Source organism: Stegastes partitus, unplaced genomic scaffold (genome assembly GCF_000690725.1).
Source record: "Stegastes partitus isolate 25-593 unplaced genomic scaffold, Stegastes_partitus-1.0.2 Scaffold119, whole genome shotgun sequence".
NCBI classification, from domain to species: domain Eukaryota; kingdom Metazoa; phylum Chordata; class Actinopteri; family Pomacentridae; genus Stegastes; species Stegastes partitus.
Genome location: NW_007577850.1, coordinates 408,688 through 430,473, shown reverse-complemented (window position 1 = coordinate 430,473; position 21,786 = coordinate 408,688). Strand labels below are relative to the sequence as shown.

At 40.5% G+C, this 21,786-nt stretch overlaps 1 protein-coding gene across 14 annotated transcripts in view; it reads left to right on the top strand.

The window, feature by feature from the left end:
* mark3a (MAP/microtubule affinity-regulating kinase 3a) overlaps positions 1-21,786 on the top strand; it is a 74,402-nt gene that overhangs the window by 25,376 nt on the left and 27,240 nt on the right. For 7 of the 14 annotated variants that reach the window (XM_008278238.1, XM_008278234.1, XM_008278244.1 and 4 more), the window contains exons 5-10: positions 983-1,048; positions 6,809-6,879; positions 8,782-8,838; positions 12,351-12,587; positions 15,124-15,264; positions 19,283-19,382. In XM_008278238.1, coding sequence (XP_008276460.1) covers positions 983-1,048; positions 6,809-6,879; positions 8,782-8,838; positions 12,351-12,587; positions 15,124-15,264; positions 19,283-19,382 — 672 coding nt within the window. The remainder of the gene's footprint in view (positions 1-982; positions 1,049-6,808; positions 6,880-8,781; positions 8,839-12,350; positions 12,588-15,123; positions 15,265-19,282; positions 19,383-21,786) is intronic. The other 7 variants (XM_008278246.1, XM_008278242.1, XM_008278236.1 and 4 more) reach the window with 1 other exon arrangement.

Genomic DNA, 21,786 nt, shown 5'->3' with positions numbered 1-21,786 from the left:
TCCCACCATCATGATTCTGACAGTGCAGATTCTAGACACTCACCCCGACCTAATTATGGAAATATATGTCTGCTGTGAGAATGTTTTGGTGAGATGCAAGTAGAAACATGACAGCTAGTTTTCTGTTGATATAAAGGCAAATATAACGTCTGCAGGTATTATCATATTGAATGATGGATGATCTGAAGAGTCTAGACTGTTCAGCTAAAAACAAGATGCAGCACGTATAGCTGGAGCTTAGATAAGCTAGATAAGAGCTTTAAGTTAAAGGTAGTGAAATCACCCTGTGAGTAGCCTGGGGCTCCAGAGGGTAGAATTTAGGACAGATGAGCAATTATCCAAACATTTCAACAAATAATAAATCCACTTGTGTTTGTACGCATCAACGTTCACCTAAAACATCCATTTTTTCCGCTTCACTTCCAGAAACTCTCATGCATGCGCCATAAAACTCACATCAGACCACCCTGCCGCGGTGCATTTGGTTTTGGAGACGGGATTCCCTGCTAATTATTTTTTATTTCCATTCGCTGCACTTCATAATTTCCTGTGCAGAAATGCGATTATAATTACCGGGGTGATAGTAAGCGCTTACCAGCCTGTACACCCTCTTTATCTCCTCCCTCTCCGTCTTTGTCTTCCATCCCACCTCGTCTATATTTAGCCGTGCAGCTCTCAGCTGCTCATCACACAGTCTTTTATCATATCAGCGAGCTGCTGCAGTGAAAAAACCCAGCTTTTGGACTGTACAGTAAATATTGAGTGCTGCTCAGCTCCGCTGTGCTTACATGGTCACGACACTCAAACACCGACATCCACGTGACTCCGCTCTTCCTCTTCCACTCGCTCTGGTCGCCTGTTTGGAAACTATTTTTCCTGCTCATGCCCATGAATTCATTACTGCCTCCGTCTGAATCTCCCCCATCTTTAGACATAATTGAATTTATAATTTCCTCCCTCTCTGTCTGTCTCCCTGCTGCAGTCAAGCTTTTTGAAGTGATCGAGACGGACAGGACGCTCTACCTGGTGATGGAGTACGCCAGCGGAGGTGAGACCAAACACCAACATGTCAAACTGGTCTGACTGTGACTTGAAGCCATCAGGGCAGAAACAGACGGTGTAGATGAAGCAGAAACCTGAAGCCAGTGCAGCTCCTCTATCGGCCACTAGAGGCTGCCTCCAGTCACATAAACCTCCATGTTAAAGTATACGACTTTACAGCAGAAATAAACACGTTCACAGCCCGCTACACAAACCGGTTTGAGTCTCTAGAGCTAACTCACTTATTCATGGTAGCTGAACAGTGTGTGGATGTTTCTGTAACTCACTTGTTAAAATTGTATCAAGGCTTAAAGTGAAACGATAAGTGGTCTTCACTTGTAACCACATCCTGAGCAACATGGAGTTTAACGTCAGGCCCAACGATTTTAGTGAGTTTTCTGTATATTAGCAGGAATGAAAGTTTTTTTTACATCTTGGAAAAAGTTTCCAAGCAACCAAACACATAGCCTGGAACAGAAAAGGCAAAGGTGTTACCATTAATGGAAAAACATATATACTCTAGGTATTTGTCTTTTGCTTTTTTCCGTGCTTTTCTGTGAAAGTCTATGAGTTTTTGTCACATGGCTGTTGGTCTTAGTTTAGTCAGTAATGGCTTCTGGGTTGCCTTAGGAAATACGGAATTTTTTGAAGAGGTTGGTTACTGCAAAAGATATATTTTCAACATTTTTTTTAATAAAACTTGTAGAATAAAGTAATTTTTGATTAAATATTGTGATTTTTAAGCTTAAATTTGGTTCATTTTTACCACAAAAATTAAACCTGCTTTTTACAGTTTCTGTCTGTGATAAATAGTGTGACTTTTGTGACTTTTAAAAGAACCCTCAGGCTGGTTTTGCGGTTCAGAGGGTTAAAGCTTAAGCTGTTCGATGTGTTCGACACTAGACGTAATCGTCTTTCCAACATTCAGAACCTGAAACTTCTCTACTCATGGGTCAATCGACCGGCCACCCTCTCCGTTGTTGTCTCAAGACAATCCAATAAAGGTTATTCAAACAAGCCGACTGCGTCCTCGGCGTCGACAGAAAGGCTAGAAGTCGGCGTCACCGCGTGCAGCTCTGAAGCTAAAACTGCACTGCTGTCTTTAATGGTTAGCCTAAATTAATTATGAATACGCAGCACGTGTCTTAATGGATGTTTTATATTTTATTGATTATATACTGGAGAGTAAACAGCTCAGAATCTTTTCTTATTGCCGGTATGCAGCATCGAGGGCTTTAGCAGTTACAGTAAAGTTTATAATAAATCACACACTGGAATGGTAAAATACAGACAATTCCTGCATTTGTTCTGTTTCCTCTTCTGTACCACAAACACACCAAACCGTGACTCTGAAAACCAACTTTGAACACTGTGATCACAATTATGTTTGCACTCACTTTGCACAAAGGCAGAAACTGTAAAACAGAAACAGTGAAAATGAAAAACCCTTGAACAACAGCTGCTGCACAGAGGACCAGATATAGTCGGCACAAATCTGCTCACGGTGCGCCGCTCGCGAGCTCCCAAGTATGATTTATTAACACCAAACGTGATAAATGTGCAGGTTAATAATTTATCCATCTTGGGAGCAGAATATAAAGTCTGCAGACTCTATTTGTACCTGAAAGGAAAAATGTACAAGAATATTGTTTCAGACAGAGACCTGACATCAGTGTGAGTCGGTAGAAAGAGCATGAAATTAGTCTTCACAGCAGAATAATGCTCTATATTCAGTCTTTGGTAAGACATTCTCAGGAAATAATGATGTTTTATTGTAGATAGTTTTATTTATTTTTTTGCTGTTTTTCATAGTCAATTCTCTAATTATGTGGATAAATGAGACAAGGGTCCATTTAAACCCAATTAAATGTTTATTATTCATTGAAAACTTCTTGTATATGTTTGGAGTAGTTTGCCTGTAGACCCTTTTCACCTCCTTTGCTTCAAGTCTAGCTTATTGAAGTTTTGTTAAAACCTAATTTATCTCTTTCAACCCTAAAACCCAGTGGCAGGTTGACAGTGAAAGCAGAGTTGGATTTTTAACTCTATCAATCAAACAAATCAAAGCTTAAAATTGTGGCATTTAATCACATTATTCTGCATGTTTTGTTTAATAATTTGCCAAAAAATCTGATTTTAAAAGGCATGTTGTCTTCAGAAAAATGTGAAAGTCTTTTATCAGAACCAGTAGCTGAAAAACTGAAGAAAAATCTGGACTTTTTCCACTTTCTGATGATCCTTGAGTTGCTCTTGTGTGACACGCTGTTAAAACTTAACCAAATCTGAACTGAAAATCAAATCACTTAAATCTGCACGATATTTTCAAAACAATCCCCAAAAATTAGCCGTTTACACTCACCACAATCTGTAAAAAAAAAAAAATCACAAAAATCTGTGCTTTAAAGCTGCAACCAACAGCCAAGTGAGAAAAACTAAGGGACGATTCGATTGAACTGTATAACGATATGAGTATGGAAGCAAATTAGGAAAGCAAGTAGTAAAATATCTACTATATACAGCCACCATTTTACAGTGTTGGTCACACAGAAATCTTCAAGTTTTGTTTGTGACTTTTTGTCAATGTCGTGCACACAAGACATTTTTGAGTTTTCGCTCCTTCTATTCATGGTTTTGCTGTTTCTATAAAAGCTCATGACTTCATGTTGCAGCAAAAAATGAGTGAAAATGTCACAGGAGCAAAATAAAACCCAGAAACTGCTCGGAGCTCATGGGGTAAAGGCAGGAAAAGATCATTTTTATTGGAAAAAAATATGTGCAACTTTGGTCGAATCAATCCCAGAGAATGACCTTAATAAAGAAAATAGGAAATCATCGACCTGTAAATTAATGCGTGGTGCTAGCAAGCGTTTGGAGATGTGTGAAACTTTAAAGCGGCTCCCTGGAGGTTGAAACAGGGTGACGTACACAAGAGTAAATCAGCGCTGAGACTGAAAACAGTCCATTTAAAACCCAGAAGAAGTCGGAGCAGGACAAACACGGCGGTCAGCTGGGTTTCCGCACAAACAGACGGATGCTGCGTTATCGGCTGCACGGACATCAGCGTGTTTATCCGGTTAATGCGTTCAGCATCACTCAGATGTGAAAGCGCTTCCTCCACTTAGTTTAAACTGATCCGACTCCTCTGCAGCGCCGCACGTCTTACATCTAGTCGTCTGGAGGAGGAAACTGGTGTTGCAGATGTACTTTCAGTGGTTTGCTGAATAAGTGACTTTGTTCTGTAGCCAGTGAAGAAGTATAAGTACAGTACAGTCATATATTTCACCACCACATGATCATCTTCCTCCTTGCACGAGTCCTCGTGGTTTTCTGGCCCCAAAAAGCAAAGAGCTTCGTGTGTTTTGTTCCAACTGTAAGAGCTCCAGCTTCTTTCCAAGTGTCACTTTGCTCTCAGGGGTCTTCTAGTGTCACGAACACCTGAAATCCACATCTCGCCATCGATTGCTCGGAAAGGTCATGTTTGAACCGCTGAGCCAAGCGGAGACGACAAATTGTGAAGACCTGCATGTCGCGGAGCAAATCGCATTACGACCGAGATGGGAGCTTTGATCGGAGGCCAATTGCATTAGATCTTAATGACGCAAATCTAATATTTCTTTCAGTTTGGCATTGATTTTTCTCAGAAGTCAGGCAGAATCTCAAGGTGGCCTCACAGCTCAGCAGACTCTTTTTTTTTTTTTTTTTCTTCCCGACCACATGGATCTCTCCTTGAACTTGTACACTTCAGTCCGACAAGAATATTGAAAAAGACGGTAGTAAATCTCCTTTCTGGCCTGAAGGGATATAGAAAGTAACAACAATTGTGATTTATTCAAATGGAGACGTGTCTTCAAGTAAAGTCAAAACAATAAATCAAAGCCGGTGCAGATCTGCTTCTTCGTTCACCAGCTGGAGAACCGCTCAGGAGCAGAAGACTCAGTGCTGTCACCAGTGGCCTGAAGCTGAACTGCAACGCTACATGTTTGAGTTGATTGTTTTGGGGGATTTGTGTTTGATAGTCCACAGCGAAAGATCTCAACAGCTACAGGTTGGAGAGACATTCATAGACTGGGTCGTGGTGAAATTTGGTACAGACGTCCACTTCAGGATAAGTAATCATATCTTTGACCCCTTAACCATCTGAGGTTGGGATTTTCAAAGCTTGACTTTCGTGCAAATTAACAAATGTTAGCACGTTAAAATGACAGTTACCAAACCTGCTCAGCTTCAACAATGTCAGGAAGGACAAGAGCTAACTCGGCTGTTGGAAGCGACTGTTTTAGATCCTTTCGGGCTGTTCCTGAATCTTGTGACCATCAGTGATCAGACCTTCGCTTCTCCTGCTCCCAAGCTGGGAAATTCCCTCAGAGATAATCTCAGACAGTCAGTGTCGCCTTTGAAAGCGTGACTGAAGACCCTCTTTTATCATAAGACCTTCTCTTAACGGGGTTTATTGAGGTTATTTCTTTGCATTCTTCCTGGTTTTTTTTGTTATATTTAGTGTTTTGTCTCCTGTATTTAATGTCTGCTTTGTGCCGAACCATGAAACTTTGTTTTAGAAAGATGCCAAATAAATAAAAGTGTTATTTTTTATTACAAACATGGATTGGTAGAACTGTGGCAACATGAAAACAACACATGGTCAACTCTTGTTATTGCATTATGAGCCAACCAGGTACAATTACAGCTTGTAATATAATGCATTTAGTTTTACACGAGCTCAAATCAATACGTGGTAAACATACGTCATGATCTGCATCGTCGCAACGCTTTTGATCCAACGTACAAGTATAAATCAAGCCCCAGTCCCCATTTATATGTCCGCTGAGGAGATTTACCTTCCATTGGGTTCATATTTTTTAACTTTAGTCTCAATCCAAACCTTTAAAAGCAGATTTTTTGACAGAAATGTTCCAGGAGATATCAGTGCAGGCTAATAGTCTTACTGACTCAAAAGGTTACTTCCAGATTAGTAAATTACACATAATTTAAACAGCATTCCAACCCTCAAATTCCTACAAGACAGTAATATTCCTACCTATTTTTTACGATATTTGTATTTAAAAGTGTACATTCCAGCCACTGTTTTCTTGTGGTTTTTTCCAGTTTTGTTTCCTGGTCTCATCCCCATGTACGGAACACGTTGTGCCCTTTAACTCTGACATGCAAAGTGTTAGCTGCCTCATTCTGTCTTTAGCGTTTGAGTCAGAGAGTGCACATGAATTGTTGCTTTTCCGGAGCTCTGAAGCACACAAACGCACACTCCGACCGCCTCTGCAGGTCAGCGCAAAGGGAGTGGGAGGGTTTCGAGGATCCGGGAGAGAAGTGGGGGAGGCGTTTGCGTTGCAGGTTTTTGATGCGCGCTGTTTTCTCTCTGCACGCACGCGCTCGCCGGCCTCTCGAGTTCAATTAGCACACGAGCGAGCGTGGTCACGTTTTGGCTGGAAGTGTGCAGAAGTGTGGGCCGAGGGAAGGGTCTGCTGCTGGAGACGAGCTCGGCGGCAGCTTTGTGCCTCCAGGAGAAGCTCAGTGTGGAGGAGGCAGCGCCGAGCTCGCCTCAATATGGTCAAGAAACGCCCTCCAACCATGCACATGGGTGACGGCGCGGGCCAGCTGCGAAGAAAAGTTATTTTTATCCGCTTATTTTTATAAGCCGTGATTCACTTTTTTTTGTTGTTGTCCTCCACCTTCTCTCCGTGTTTTCCTCCTTCACCGACGCCTCATTCATTGCCTTTAACACCTTCTCTGTGTCTGATTCTGTGTGTTGCAGGAGAGGTGTTCGACTACCTGGTTGCACATGGAAGAATGAAGGAAAAGGAGGCCAGAGCTAAATTTAGACAGGTACCCAGCTTTCTCCCCCTGCAGTGTTCTGGTTTCACACCTCTGCTCCCGGCTCTGCTTCAGACCGGCCGCCGTCCTCCGTCCTGCCTCGGAGGGCAGCGGATTCTCTGCTGCGGGAAGACTGATGAGAAATGTCCAAACCGGCCTCGTTTCTCATCACTCACCTCTCAGCGACCGTCACAAACGAGCCAATGACCCTTTTGTGACGATAAGAAGCTGCTCGGACTTTGTTTGATTTACTGAACGCAGCGGATCTGAGACATTTAATCAGTTTTTGTCACAGATTTAAAGTTTAGGGACTAAACAATGTCCTCAGGGGGTTATTTATTCAGAGTTTAACACTCAGAAACTCTTCTCCGGGTCTCTTTTGGCAGTAGTTTAATCAGATTCGATAGACAGTGAGTCTAAAAATGAGCCTTCTGGGGATGACTGTGCACAACACAAAGCATTATCAACCCTTGTCCAGGAAAGACAGATAGTCTGTTACCTTAATCAATAGAAATCTCTGCATCTGCTGTCACTTCTGACCTTTTAATAAACAAAAATGTCATTTGTACTCAAGTAAACAAAACCCCAATTACCAAAAGTGATTTTAAAAATGTTATTTTTTATTCTCTATTCTTTTTGACACTGGAGATTTTTTTGTCCTTGAGGGAGACTGCAGCTCTTCCACTTCTCCTGATGGTACCTGCAGACCCTCCTCTGGTCACCACGATGATCCTCCACATGAAGGTTGAATCATTCGGCAGCTGAACGACACAGAACGTGATGACATGAAAGCTGCTGCTCACACATGTTGCACACACATGACCGTGATTTGATTTGTACATCTCGAACAGCATCAGAACTTCCTGATCGCACCTTGTAGAGCGATTGTGAAATCAAAATTTGCTGTTTTACATTGTTGGGGTTGTAATACAAAAATAACAGCTTAAGTCCAAATTGGTTGTATTCAGCAACAGATGTCCTGATCAAGGGTTTTTTGATCCTGATCCGAGTCAATGATATTTAATATTCAGTATCCATTTTCCTACATAATCACACTTCAAGCATTGCAGATTAGCTGTAGCGTCTGGTTTTGCCGACAGGTGAAGCCGCCTGCTGTTTATTGCTGTAGTAACACAAGTAGGCTTCACTTCACGTTGGCAAGCAGAGAACAAAAGCACGAGTTTAGCTGGTAAAGGGGCACCATGACAGAGACTTCTATGAGGTTTTCTGACCTCAGGCAGGAAACTATAACAGTTCAGATCAGTTTTATGATTTATTTTTCACATTTCCCCGTGACAATAAATGCAGCAAGACTAGTCAAAAGTTCCCGTGATCGTCTGCGATCCCAATCTTAGGACCGGGCTTGGGACTTCCCTGTAAACAATAATGATGCACGAAACTGTTCCCTTGTGCCATGTGTGGTTTTGAGGATGGTATAGTCTCCTTTGCCAGTTTTTGTTTGGAGCTGAAGGCTGAGCATCTCAAGAGAAAGATGCAGCAGCAGTTTGCACCAATGCACATTTGGATATGTTAAAATGAAAGGTTCTCTGAATCTGGTATTGTTAATGCAAGAAAAGGGCGTTTCTGTTTTATTTTTACATTGTTTTATGGCAAAAAGTCGATTTTAATGTATAATCTGGAGCTGAGGATGCAAAACAGAGATCCAGAAGATGTCTCATCATTACATCAGCGATGCTCTTTCTCGGCCTGTGAGAGATGAATGTACAGTCGAGCCACTGCGCACAGAAAGCCTGTTTTGTCAGCCCTGTGGTGTCTTTAGTCCCACCTTCGCTGCGTTTTATCTTTCCTGTTAGTGTCAACCACATCTCCACCTCCACCACATCCTTTATCGCCGCCTGAGAACTCAGCAGCTGCCTTGTAACTAAACTGTGCCTGTCTTTTTTCCCCGTGCAGATCGTATCGGCGGTGCAGTACTGCCACCAGAAGCACATTGTTCACAGGGACCTCAAGGTGAGTTCAAAGCAGCCACACTGCACTGGAGTCAGTTCAGTAGCTGTTGAAGATCACCTCACAAGAGGCTGTGGCTACTTTTTGTGCACAGAGGACAGTTTGAGTGGAACACAATGCAACACAGCCACATGATGAGGCATCGAAAAGGTTCGAGTGTGCAGCAGTTATCAGATAAACGTCAGGCCTTCTGGTGGAAGCAGGCAGCTGGTGTGAGAAAATGTCAGAAATTAGATGGATGCCAGATTTTTGTTTGGTATGTAAATATCTCCAGATTTGGTTACTTAAAAAAAAATATGAAGACAAAGGCAGGAGCAACACAGCAAACTTTAATATCAGAAACATTCAAAATATAAGTAGCAGTGAATTTAAAATCACTGTAAACTTCTCTGGAGTATAGACCAGCTTTCAGCTATTTTTTTTTCTTCTTGTAACATCTCTACTACTAAAGATAAAAGCCTCAGGAATTCCAGCAAAGTGGGATCCAAAATGAAAAATGCCCGTATGAAAAATAAGTCATTAGTTGTATTTGAAGAACCATTTTAAAACTCCAGAACTCTGATTTACGTGGATCAGATTATCTACCAATGTTTTTGTTTGTTGCTTTGCGTTCAACATCAATACCACTTTCTAAAATGTATTCACCAAGTATTTCATATCAAAAGGTTTTCCACGGGTTTTGTGTTTTTGTGACATGCAGCTACATGTGGTTCAGAAACTACCAGCAGCTGTCTTTTTTTTTTCTGAACATGTCCTCAAAGCCTTTCATGACGGCCTTATTTGTTTTATCAGATTCAGAAACAGATTTATTGCCAGGTATAGTTTACACAATACGAGGATTTTGTTCTGTTGAGTTGGTGCAACAATAAATATAGAGTCAGGTACAAAATGAAAATATAAAAATAGCTAAAAAATAAAAGTAATTAAAAATAAAAATAACTAATAGTGCAAAGCAGAAGCAAAAAATGTTGTGGAGTGAAGAATTAAAGTTAAATTTAGACAAGAACCATAAAACTGTTGTATTATTTACAAGAATATTGAGGGTGCAGATATATTGATATTTACATTTATACAGATTATCAAAAGAGTGCAAATTGAAGGTGTGGAGGTGCAACATGACCAATAACAGTGCAACGAGTGAGTTATATATTTTAACTCACCCGTAATCAGAGACTATTTGATGTAATTGTCCAATATTGCAGATTCTGAATCAATGATGAAGTAACAGCAAACAATTCAGGCTTTTATCTTTAGTAGTTTCTGAGATGTTGTCGTTCAAACATAACCTCAAATTTAAAATGTGAGGAAAAAACCTGCTGTAAATGGGTCGGCGGGCAATTTTTAAACCAATATATCTTAGGAAGTATTCGATATATCAGGCTAAAATTTCACAGACACCATTTTTAATTTCCATTATTTACAATGAAAAAGCAAATCAGAGAATGCGCAGAAGGTGCCTGATGATTTCAGATGGAATAAGGCATTCATTATTTATTCTTGTATCACGGAAGCTGTCGGAGGTGCAGGACTTTTTATTACACTAAAAAATGAGTGAACATTTAACGGGGTTAAGATGCTGATTTGTAGAAGTTTTTTAAAAGCATTTACGTTTATCAATATTCAGAGTTTAGATGCTTCCACCGTTGAGACTGACGGCTTGTGACTCATATTGAACAGGAAAGGTCACGGCGTTGACGTCAGCGTGTCGTATGGTTCTCATCTTTTTCCTCCCATGTTCCCGCCGTGTTTCATCCTGAACTCTGCTGCTAACGAGGCTCAGCTTTGGCCTTCGTTAGTCGTATCGCTGCACCGAACTAAACGTTCCTCCAAACCGCTCACATGTTCGCCACCACATCGCACCTCCTCCTCCTTTCACTCCATCCAAGGATAAATATTGATGCGTCTGTATTTTTATCTTGCCGTGTGTGTGTGCGCTCTGCCTGAAGTGTTTCCTCTGTGGAGCTTCATCAATGATCCATGTCGAGAGAGCAGCACATGCATCCAGGAACATGAGATCAGGCGTCAGCTTTCGTCCACACGTGCGATTGTGAAGAACCGCCAAAACCGACCGCGATCCCTCGGGCTTGTCGGCCACTTCGAGGCCTCGTCGTCGTCTGCTGATGATGGTGTTGTTGTTGTTGTTTACGCCGTCGTGCAGCTGAAAGCCTCTCAGGCTGTCAGCTCGATGCTTCAAGATTCCTCCGCGCGCTCAGTCTCGGCTTCCTAATTAGCGCCTGGCCTGCAGCTACATGTGAGCAGCGAGCAGATGTTCCAGCTGAAACCTTCAGCTTCAGTCACAGAGGAGACGTTAATTGTTTTGTAGGATCAGACTCCATCAAACAGACTGTTGTATGAATATGCAAAAGAGCAGATTACAGCTGTAATGATTAGCTGATTGACAGAAACACCGATTGAGTAAATGTTTGAAAGGGTTTTTCTCAGTTTTATGGTGCGGTTAATTGAACATCTTTAGGATTTTGGGCTAACGGCCAAACAAGAAGCGTGTATCGGGCATTTGTCCCTACAGCTGCTAATCGATTTGTTGGTTTGAGTAACTGTTTTAAGGAAAAATCTTCAGCTTCTTTCCTCCTGTGACACTACAGTTCATATCTTTAGGTTGTTGACAAAACAAGCAGTTAGAGAAGGTCATCAGAGCTTTAGGAATCACTGATCAACCAACAACTAACTGAAAAAAATCCCAAAATTATTCAACAAATGAAAGCAATTTGTAATTACAGACCTATTTTTTTTGTCATTTTTTGACATTTAATGGTCTATAATGAATTGATTTACTGAAAATAAGGATTTTTTTTTTTTTAATGGACAAAACATTTTTGTTGCCTTTTCAATAAACACTTGTTTTGCTACATTCCTGCTAAATGTGCAACTCTTTGCATCAAAATAAGACTTCAGTGCTCTTAAAGACCTCACTTGCTAAATATCTGCAAAATATTAGACGCTACGATTCATCTGTGTTCCCTAAACGCCTCACGTTGCCGGTTATGTAGATGTTAGCGAGTCGCCGTGCACAGAGAAGCTTCTAGTCGCCATCAGTTACTGCAGCTCAGACAGCTGTGACACCAGAAATACGTTCAAAAAGAGTAAAAAAAACATTTTCTTAGGTGATTTAATACAAGCCAAAGTGATTTTATCTACACTGTTTTCTATGAGTCGAGCATTTTGAACATCAGCAGTCGTTCATGTTTATTTAATTGTGGGAAGCCAAAATCATGATTGTGGTTAATGTTTGATTAATTCTGCAACCCGACATACAAGTACTGGAAATGCCAAGTCGGTTGATTTCCCACTTGGATCCCTTCAGTTGCATTTCGGATATAAATCTGTAAAAATAATATTAATTAGTAAAGTGTCATTAGTCACTCTGCTGATCTTCACTTTGACCACAACACTTCAGATTTAATATTAACCTGAAGAAGACGTGTTGAAGGAGCTTCATTAAAGTCAAACACTGATGTGCTGCAGCTAAAAGTTTCCCGCTTTGTGTCCATGTGAAGGCCGAGAACCTGCTGCTCGACGCCGACATGAACATCAAGATCGCCGACTTCGGCTTCAGCAACGAGTTCACTCTGGGCAACAAGCTGGACACGTTCTGCGGTTCTCCGCCCTACGCAGCGCCCGAGCTCTTCCAGGGGAAGAAGTACGATGGTCCGGAGGTGGACGTCTGGAGTCTGGGGGTGATCCTGTACACGCTGGTCAGCGGATCGCTGCCCTTCGACGGACAGAACCTCAAGGTGGGAAAGTGTGTCTGATAAAGGGTCAACGGATACGTCTGGGCCTTTTAAAAGGTTGTTACCGCTTATTGGTGATCAAGAAAACTGATATTTAGAATTAGAATTAGAATAAAACTTTATTAATCCCTTCGGTACAAGACCTCAGGGAAATTGCTACACCAAAAAACAACACAACGCCAACATAAAATCAGCAACAAAACATCAGCATTCATATTCAAATCAAGTCCAAATCAAAAATTCAAATCAAAATCAGCATTCAAATTCAGTATACAATATACAGATACAGATACAGTAACATATTGCACAGTCTGGTGATAGAGCATGATGCTGATTTGGAGCTGATATACAGTAAATCTTGTGTATTAACAGCACGTGATTGCAGGAAACCTTTCTTTCATCACGAGTTTACTTCAATAATATACTAGAACTAAACATGTGCAATAAAAACAGGAGCGGTGATGCTACAAGGCTCGCCTCTGTTCACTGAGGCTGATAGAGATCAATAACAGTTCATCTCCTTCTGTTCTTCTCTGTTCTGCTCATATTTCACTGCTCTGTCACTCCCATTGCCCACTAAGATCCCTATCATTCAGCATTATGAGTTATTCTTCTCCAGACTCTGTTTCAGGCTAATCTGTGGCTGCCTCCTCATTTAGCTGCTAGCTGTTAGCGTAGCCTCAACCACCATGAAAGCAGCAAACGTCCTGATTTGTGGTGATGACTGTGCTCCTTGCAGGTTGTGTCTCTGTCAGTTAGAGCAGATTAATAAAGTTAATCTGACTTTAGAAAGAGGTAACAGTGCTCCAGTTAGCGTCAGCTGAAGGCTAAGGAAACCCGCTCAGTCGACCCCTGATGCCGACGTCCTGATGCCGACCAAGCAGTGTGTTAACGTCACATCACAGTAACGAGCAGAATCTGAGCTTTGAGGTTGCGAATAGTTGCACCTACCAAAGTAATCATGTTATGAAGACGGATCAAATTTGTGCAAAGTGATATTTTCACCGATTCGCTCGCCCGCTTCCTCCCTCCTGCTTCTCTGTGGAATAAATAACAAAGTGCCTTTTGTTCTGTAATGTAGGCCAACCGCATATCGGAATAAGCAGCACAACTTCCCCCTCCTGACAATACGAGTTGTTCCTTTGTGTGCCAAAGAGTAATCTGATTTCTACGTCATGCAGTGTCCCACCGGCAGGGTTCTGATATTCAGACAGTCCCTCGTACCATTATGAAATATGTCTCTGCTGCCAACAGTTATGGTGACACATGTAAAAACACAGCATTTATTTCCTTGATTTGAAGGCTAATCTAAAAAAAAAATTGCAGGTATTATTATATCAAATGATAGAAAATCTGGACAGTAAACATTGTTCTGAAGAAAACAAAACAAGATACAACATGACTGTCCTTATAATAAACAAGATGAGAGCTTAAAAGTATATGTAGTGAAATTACCCTCAAAATAATCTACTGCTCATCGGGTTAATGGTGTAATAGAGGTTTAGATTCAGTGAAAATGTATTGGTTTAAAACCATTTGTCTTTTAGTTTGCCTTTTTAAAAGTTGTAAGACCAAGACAGAGGCAAGTCCCATGTTTGTTTTGTTTTAAAATTATATAATCTCGATAATAAATTAATTTTTTGGGGGGATATTTTTTTTTTAAAAAGGGTGTTTTGTGAGTCAGGCTGTGAATGAAATCTGAAAACTAGAAAGGTTCTGTGAATATAACTTCTACTGATGTGATTTCTGGCTCAAAATGGGAGGAAAAACCTGAACATTTTTGTTGTGTAAAGTTTTCTAAACCAGTCTGTGGACATTATAAGAAAAGCTGGAAAGTTTGGTGAGTTTTGGTTCGACTGAGGTGAAGATTTCTCTCTCTCAGTTTGAGAGAAAAAAAAAAGAAAACAGCCTGTAAAGACATAGATGACAAACTTGTATACATTATTTTTTTAGAAACCACTATTTAAAGGTATAAAATAAATAAATAATGGTAATGAAACCAGTTTTTTTAGTTGCACTATGACAATATTTTTTGTATTGTTAGAGTTTAGCGTGATTGTGCAAATGGGTAGTGTCTCTTTTAAAACACAAACTTATGCCTTAATGCCCACTAGACTGTACAAACACACCTAAATGTGCATTTGTTTATGTTTTCTTTCCACTAGAGTGATATCAGATGTGTTAGAATAATAAAACCATTTGTATTGCAGTAAAAGGAACCCACAGTGAGTAAAAGGGAGCAGACAGAAACCCATGAAGGACCGTTGGGCAGCTCTGTTAATCACTGTTGTCTCAGTTTTCACATATTTGTACTGTGCGGAAAATCATCCGCATTAAGGAGAGGAAACGATAAATTATAATCCGAGTAGTTTGTTTTTCTCAATCAATGAATCGACTGTTGGTCTCGGCTCCAGCAGGACGTGTTAGATCTATCAGCGGCTCTTTTCTGTTTAATTTCTTGTGGCGTGAAACTGAGATCTGTTCGCTCGTTGTTTTGGCACAGATGTGACGTGTTTTTCTAACTTCTCTTTCTGTGCAGGAGCTGCGGGAGCGTGTGCTCAGAGGAAAGTACAGAATCCCGTTCTACATGTCCACGGACTGCGAGAACCTCCTGAAACGCTTCCTGGTGCTGAACCCGGCCAAGCGGGGTACTCTCGAGGTGAGGGAGGACGCAGAAAATGTAAATATACCTCTCGCTTCTTAACTCTGCCCTTCAGCACGTCAGCACCATCGGAGAATGTTTCCTCCACCTCCTCCCTCCTGTCGGCCCTCCCCTCTGCATCACCACGTCCTGATTTCTCCTCCTCCTCCTCCTCCTCCTCTCTGGTGTCATCAATAATGCATCGTCATTTTTTTGTGTGTGTTTGCACCGAAATTGTCTTTTTGTGTTCACGGTTGTGAGTCGAGGTTTCCTCACAGTTGGATGGGAGAGCACATGTAGCCTCCCGTGTGTCATTATCAGGAGAAAGTTAAGGAGATAAACAAAAAATACAAACATCAGAAGTGAGGTATTGCAGATGTTGCTGCAGGGTTTTTTTTAATAATTTCTTTCAGTTGCAGCAAAACCAGAAAATCTTTAGGAAGACATTGTGATTTCCAAAGAGTTTAAGGACAGTTGAATGGGTTAAAAATGACTCGAGAGATCACAAAGAGGCTTCACCAGTTGTTGTTTTGCATCAGGATAACTGTTTTTCTATTCTAAGTTTTAGAATTTATATGTTTAAATATGTAAGTTGGGTATTATCTACCAAACAGGCACCAATTTGCATGAATTCCAACAACAGAAATGTCAAAACTGGATGAAGGCAGCTGCAAAATTTCATCTTGTTTAAACATTAGGAGTCAAAGGCTGTACAGGGGGCATGTTAAATATCTCTTTAATGAATCTATAAATCAGAAAATATCTTAAACAGCCAGACAAAAATCCACGTTTTTTTAAGAACCTGATGTTCTAGAAACCAGGTTGTGAATGACGAATGAAAAACTGGACATTTGCTGTTTGTAAGTGCTGCTGAAGAGGAGAAAAATCTGATAAAAACAACCTTTAAATAGAAGCTTTATGGAGCTCAGGTGAACGTTTTACCTGTCAGATATCACCATGAAACTTCCTAGTTGATTACTTCCATGTTTTGTAAAAATGTTGTGTTTAATCATCCCAATGAGGCGTCATCTCTTCAAATATGCACCATTTTGCTGTAATGTCTGACAGACAAAGTGCAGTAAAATGAACCCTTATGGTGTATTTTGGGTGTTTTCTTTCTACTAATATGAAAGAAAACAGAAGCAAAATATGCCAGAATTTTATCAACACAGGAAAACCTGTGTAGCCTTAATGAGCAACTATTCTGATAAGGAAGTCGTCATCTCAGGCATAATTTTAGCATAAATGCCCCAAAAATGTGCTCGAGTCTGCAACGCTGAAGGGTTTGTTTGTCTTAGATGACAGTGAATGAAATATCTTTGGGGGACAAGTGTTAATTTATTCATTTGTATAATATTTTTATGTTTTATTAACTAGATGATTGATTCGTTTATTAAGAATTACCAAAATATATCAACAGTATCCAAAGGAAAAGTTCGTACCTACCTATCGATTGGTTGCAAGGAAATAAAAAGGCTAACATGTGCAGTTTATATAATCGTAAAAATGTAGTTGGATCAGAGCAGATCTACAGAGCTGTAGTCTGCTGTTGTATCAGATCTTTATCATTGATCCCTGTTCAGTGTTGTGAAGCAGTGAATCGTCTTTCTGTAAAATCTGCAAACCAACCAGCTGCTCTGTCTGTTGGATAAGTGGAGTTGAGTGAGCTTTGTTTTGTCATAGCTAAATATGAACAGAAGTCAAAATACATCTGCAGCAAAGATCAAGAAAACCTTAGATGCACCAGAACACAAATTCCCAGCAGAACTTTATCCAAGATGCAAATAAAATGGAAGAAATTCTGCAGCTCTACTGGGGTTAAGAACAATTTTACTGAGACCGACGTGTTTCTATCAGAGGTCACAGCGTGTCAGAAAACGTCCTGACAGATCCCAGTCGAACATTTAATTTTCCACATTTTATACCAGGATGACAGCAGAAATATTTAGACGGTTAAAATAATCCGAGCGTTTGATGACGGAGAAGATTGTTCCGCCGATCAAAGCGTCGACCATCGTCCTGCTTCGCGCTCGCCACTAAATCATTTACACATAAAACACAGGAGTATTTTTATCACGTGAACTTCCGACCCGCTGTTTAATCAAAGAGCCGCTCTGCGTCTTTCACGCCGAGGAAACCGCTTTGCTGCCTGTAAGTGAACTAAACCCAACGCTGCCGGCTCGACTCCGACGGTCACATCTGCTGGCATCAGATGCCACACGATTGGCCTGGATTATAACGGTTACATCAGAGCAAGATAATTAGTTTGGCTTCGGCATCGGTTAAAAAAAAAAAAACAGAGAGCAATTGATCGGCTGCAAATTAAAAACAAAGGTGCAGATGGATGAGATGCGGCGCGGTTCGATACGACTGTGGTTCTGCTGCCACACGGAATCTGATTTACTGTTCGTGAGGCGTCAGATTTATTCGTGGAAATATGCTCGTCCCATCTCAAAGCATCACCGTTAAAGGACAGTTTCTGCTTGAACATCTCTGATTATTGCATAAAATCTAGATATTTATTAAGATATCTGTGAAAGTTGTCCTTAATATACCAAAAACTTTTTTTTTTTTTTTGAAAATTGCCCCAACAGTTTTCGCAAATTTGAGACCGTTTGAATGACATTATCTCAGGAACTATTAAAGATAATAAAGATATTTCTCATCGAGTCATTAATTCAGAATCTGCAATATTAGACAAGTAGATCAAATAATCTATAAATATGGAATAAAAGTTGAAGCCGTTATCAAAAGTTTTTGAACTGATGAATTGATCAATCAGAGGTCGATTAGTGATATTTTCTGAACCACATGTAGCTGCACGTCACAATAATACCAAAATAAACATATACTATAATTTTTGATATAAAATAATTGGCCAAACTTATATAACCAATTGAGCAGGTTTGACAAGATGTGCCACATGAGCCAAAATATTGGTGGATAGTCTGATCCAAGTAGAGTTTTAAAAAAAGTTCTCCAAATACAGCTGAGAATATTCGTTTATTTTTGGAGCCCATTGTGTTGTTGTGACTTTAACCTTCAATAGTTGCTTTGATATAATCGTTAATCACATTTAAAACTAAAAGAACAAACAGACTGGGCAATTTAAAAGCTGAAAAAAGTGTCTTAAAGTATTAAATCAGTGCAAAGTTTCAAAGATACCATTATAAATATCCAGAGTTTATGATAGTAAAAAAAATTAAAATGAATGCTGTTGTTATTAAGATGGAATAATCCAGGTTGTCTTGGCTTTTTTTTTTTATTATTTTAAGATTTAAGTTTCACATTTCATGAAAAATAGTTGGTGAATGTTCAGTTGAGGCCAAAATTATTGTTATTAAGCGGCCAAATTTAGATTTATGGGGAGTTTTTATTTGACTTGTGTGTCTCTTCTGGCTGCAAACGGCGCTAATAAGGAACAAAAGGCAATGAGGCGACGTGTTAGAGATATTAATGATGTTTTGTTCATACTGAACATAGGATGGTGTCGCAGACTTTTTGAGAAAATGCATCTTCTAAACCTTTCCAAATGCTACCAGCTTCTAAGACTCTATAAACCGAGAACAGCTGATGCAGGACGTTCTCTCGTCAACTGCAAGTCATGGCTGAGACCGAAGAGCTCAGGGAGGACTTTTGGTTGCACTTTGTGGCTTCTCACGAGACGTTTAAAGGCTGTCAAGTCGTATCCAAGTGTTCCAACCTCGAAAACCTGCAGAGCGTCACCGAGAGGAGCAGGAAAATGGTTATCAGCACAGTGGAAATTACTATTTACCGCTTGGAAATGTTGGAGAAAATGCAACTTCTCTGCTTTTCTAGCACTTTATGGGGGGTTGCAACGCTTTGGATGTGAAGGTTTTGGTTGAAATGTTAAAGAAAACACAAAAATAGTTCAAGTTGATCATTAAAATCTCCAACACGATGTCTTTTGTCGCTTGTTTATGTCGTTTAAAGTCATAAGAAACAAACAGAAATTCACCATAAATCAAAATCTGACATGAACGATTTCAGGTCTCTGTGTTCAGTCGGCCTCTAATTGTGTCACTTTGTTTTACAGCAAATCATGAAGGATCGATGGATCAACGCAGGATTTGAGGAGGACGAGCTCAAGCCTTACACTGAACCAGAGCTGGACATCACGGATCAGAAGAGAATAGGTACAAAAAAATCCTGCATTTTATTCTCCTCTGCTCAGTCATTTAAATTTTCAGCGATCTTTAAGAACCGCTGGCCTGAGACGGACCCTGTTGTGCAATCCCAAAAAAAAAAGAAAAGAAAAGAAAAGTGCACACCTTCTCCTTTTCATTTGTGAAGTGTTTCGGTGGGAAGAAGAAGAAGTGCGAGGTGTTAGCGGGGCTGCAGCTCCACAGCCTCGTTATTTCAGCGCTGAGCAGCTTTAAAAGAAAAGATGAAACGTGATGATGAATAAATAAACACGAGCGGTGGTGTTGCATGCAAAGAGAAGCCTCCCGTCGTGCCCCGAATGAAGCCTGTAAATGGAGGAGGAGGGAGGGGGGTCTTACATAACTGCAGCTGGGGTTGCACATGTGTCGGTACGAACTCCCGGTCACCCAGGAAAAGAAGAAAAAAAGGAAAGATAAAGAAAGCCGAGGCAGAGAGAGAGAGACGAGGAATCCCTGAACTCTAAATAATACATGTAAAACTTTCCCCCAAAGAGACGCAGCAAAACGCTTTAAAGTGACGTGACTCGAGGCAGCAGGGAAACAAACAGTACCTGGAAAAACAGGTGAGACTTGAGCCTTGAAGATTTGTTGGCAGGTTTATGTGCAGCTCTGACGTCTGAGTAAACCTCAGAGACTTTAACCCTCCGAAGCCCGGCAGCTTCTTCTTCTTTTGTTTAAGCTGCTGTCACATTTTTCCAACGTCTCCTGGTTTTAGAAAACTGCTTTTGTTTATTGATGCTGCAACTTTTACACGACTCCTCTGAACCCCAAAACCTTCCAGTGGGTTTAAAAGGCACGTTTTTGTTAAGAAAAATGTCAAAATTACACAATTTATTCAGCCAGATGCTGTAAGAACAGAAGGAGTTAATGTAAACAGTCTTCTGTGCTGATAAACACTGTTAATATACCATAAATCATAAAAAAAACAAAAACAAAAGGAGAAACAAAAATCTGACTTTTTGGAGAATTTGTTTTGCAAAAATTGGAAAAACCTGGAATTAACATGCCCAACATTTTCTAAGCCTGGCACCAACTCTGGAAAAAAAATAGAGCCTCTACCTACTATAGATGTTCTATTAAATAAACGATGTCATCTCCTCTCTGCATTACCCAGCCTGCAGTTCACCTGGAATTCTGAATTTTTTCCACGTGACTGGTGGTTGTAGCTGAGTCATTAGTGGCTTGTCAGTTGTGCTAAGGAACCAAGAATTTTTTGTTTTTTATAGAATCTGAGTCGAGCAAACTGTTTGTTTTTGGCAAATTTCTGAAGTGATTTTGATGAAATATTACCGACAAAACGCACGTTTAGTTCAAGGACTTGCGGAAAATTGAAAAATCCAACGGTTCTTTCTGTTTTTATAGTTTCTGGGTTTAATAAATGATGTAATTTTGGCATTTTAATGAAAGAAACAAGCTTTTTGTTACCACTAGCAGGTTTCAGAGGATTAACCTAAAGGTTGCAGCAGCAGCACACGGATCAATAAATCAAATTTGAAAAAAGCAGTTTTTGAAAGCCAGGAGACACGTTGAATGAGCCAACCTGAAGCTATTAGATGATTGACTGTTTGTTTTCAACCTTTTTGTAGAATCTCAAAGGTGAATTATTGCTGGTTTTCTATCATAGTAAAGGGATTCTTCTGGGGGAGTTTTAAAGGATAAATTTTAAAGGATGTTTGGTTTCTAGCAAGCGTCCAAGTCTTCAATCATAAAATACACAGAATTCATCACTCGTGCAGCATGAGAAATGTCTTCTTGAATATCAGGAAGCAGTTCTTCTAAAGGTCTTGTCATGTCTGAATGAAGCCGCGAGGAGCGTTTACGTAACCGACCTAACCTGTGCAACCTCCGTCTGCGTGACAGAGAGACGTCACCTGAACACATAGATGGAGGCAGCGATGTCACGAGCTCCATCTCTGGAAAGCCCGTTTCTGTTGTTCTTCCCCCTGAAACAAACAGTTATTTATCTGATGCAGCTGCAGAAAGCGTCTAATAAACTGACAGAAGTGTTGGAGAGTGAAAGTGAGAAAGATGAGACGGAGCTCTGAGGGGGATGAAGACCGACGGCAGATCACAGAATCTGCCTGGTTACAGAGGCAGAGCTCGCCTCGCTGCAGCTGACGTCGTCCACGTGACGCCTGACGTTGCACTTAAGTGTCACTTTCCAGGTGCAGAAACCCAGTATTTTCTGGTAAATCACGCCTTCCGACTGGTATTTTATCAGTTTACGCTGAGATTTGTCACGTCTGCCAGAGTTAATTGCGCCACGTTGGCGTGGAAAGATTTAATTCGACCAAATTAGAAGGCGTCAGTTCGTAAAAAAAAAAAAAACGCCAAAAGAAAGCCACCGAAAATAATAGCATTAGAGCAGCTTTCAGCG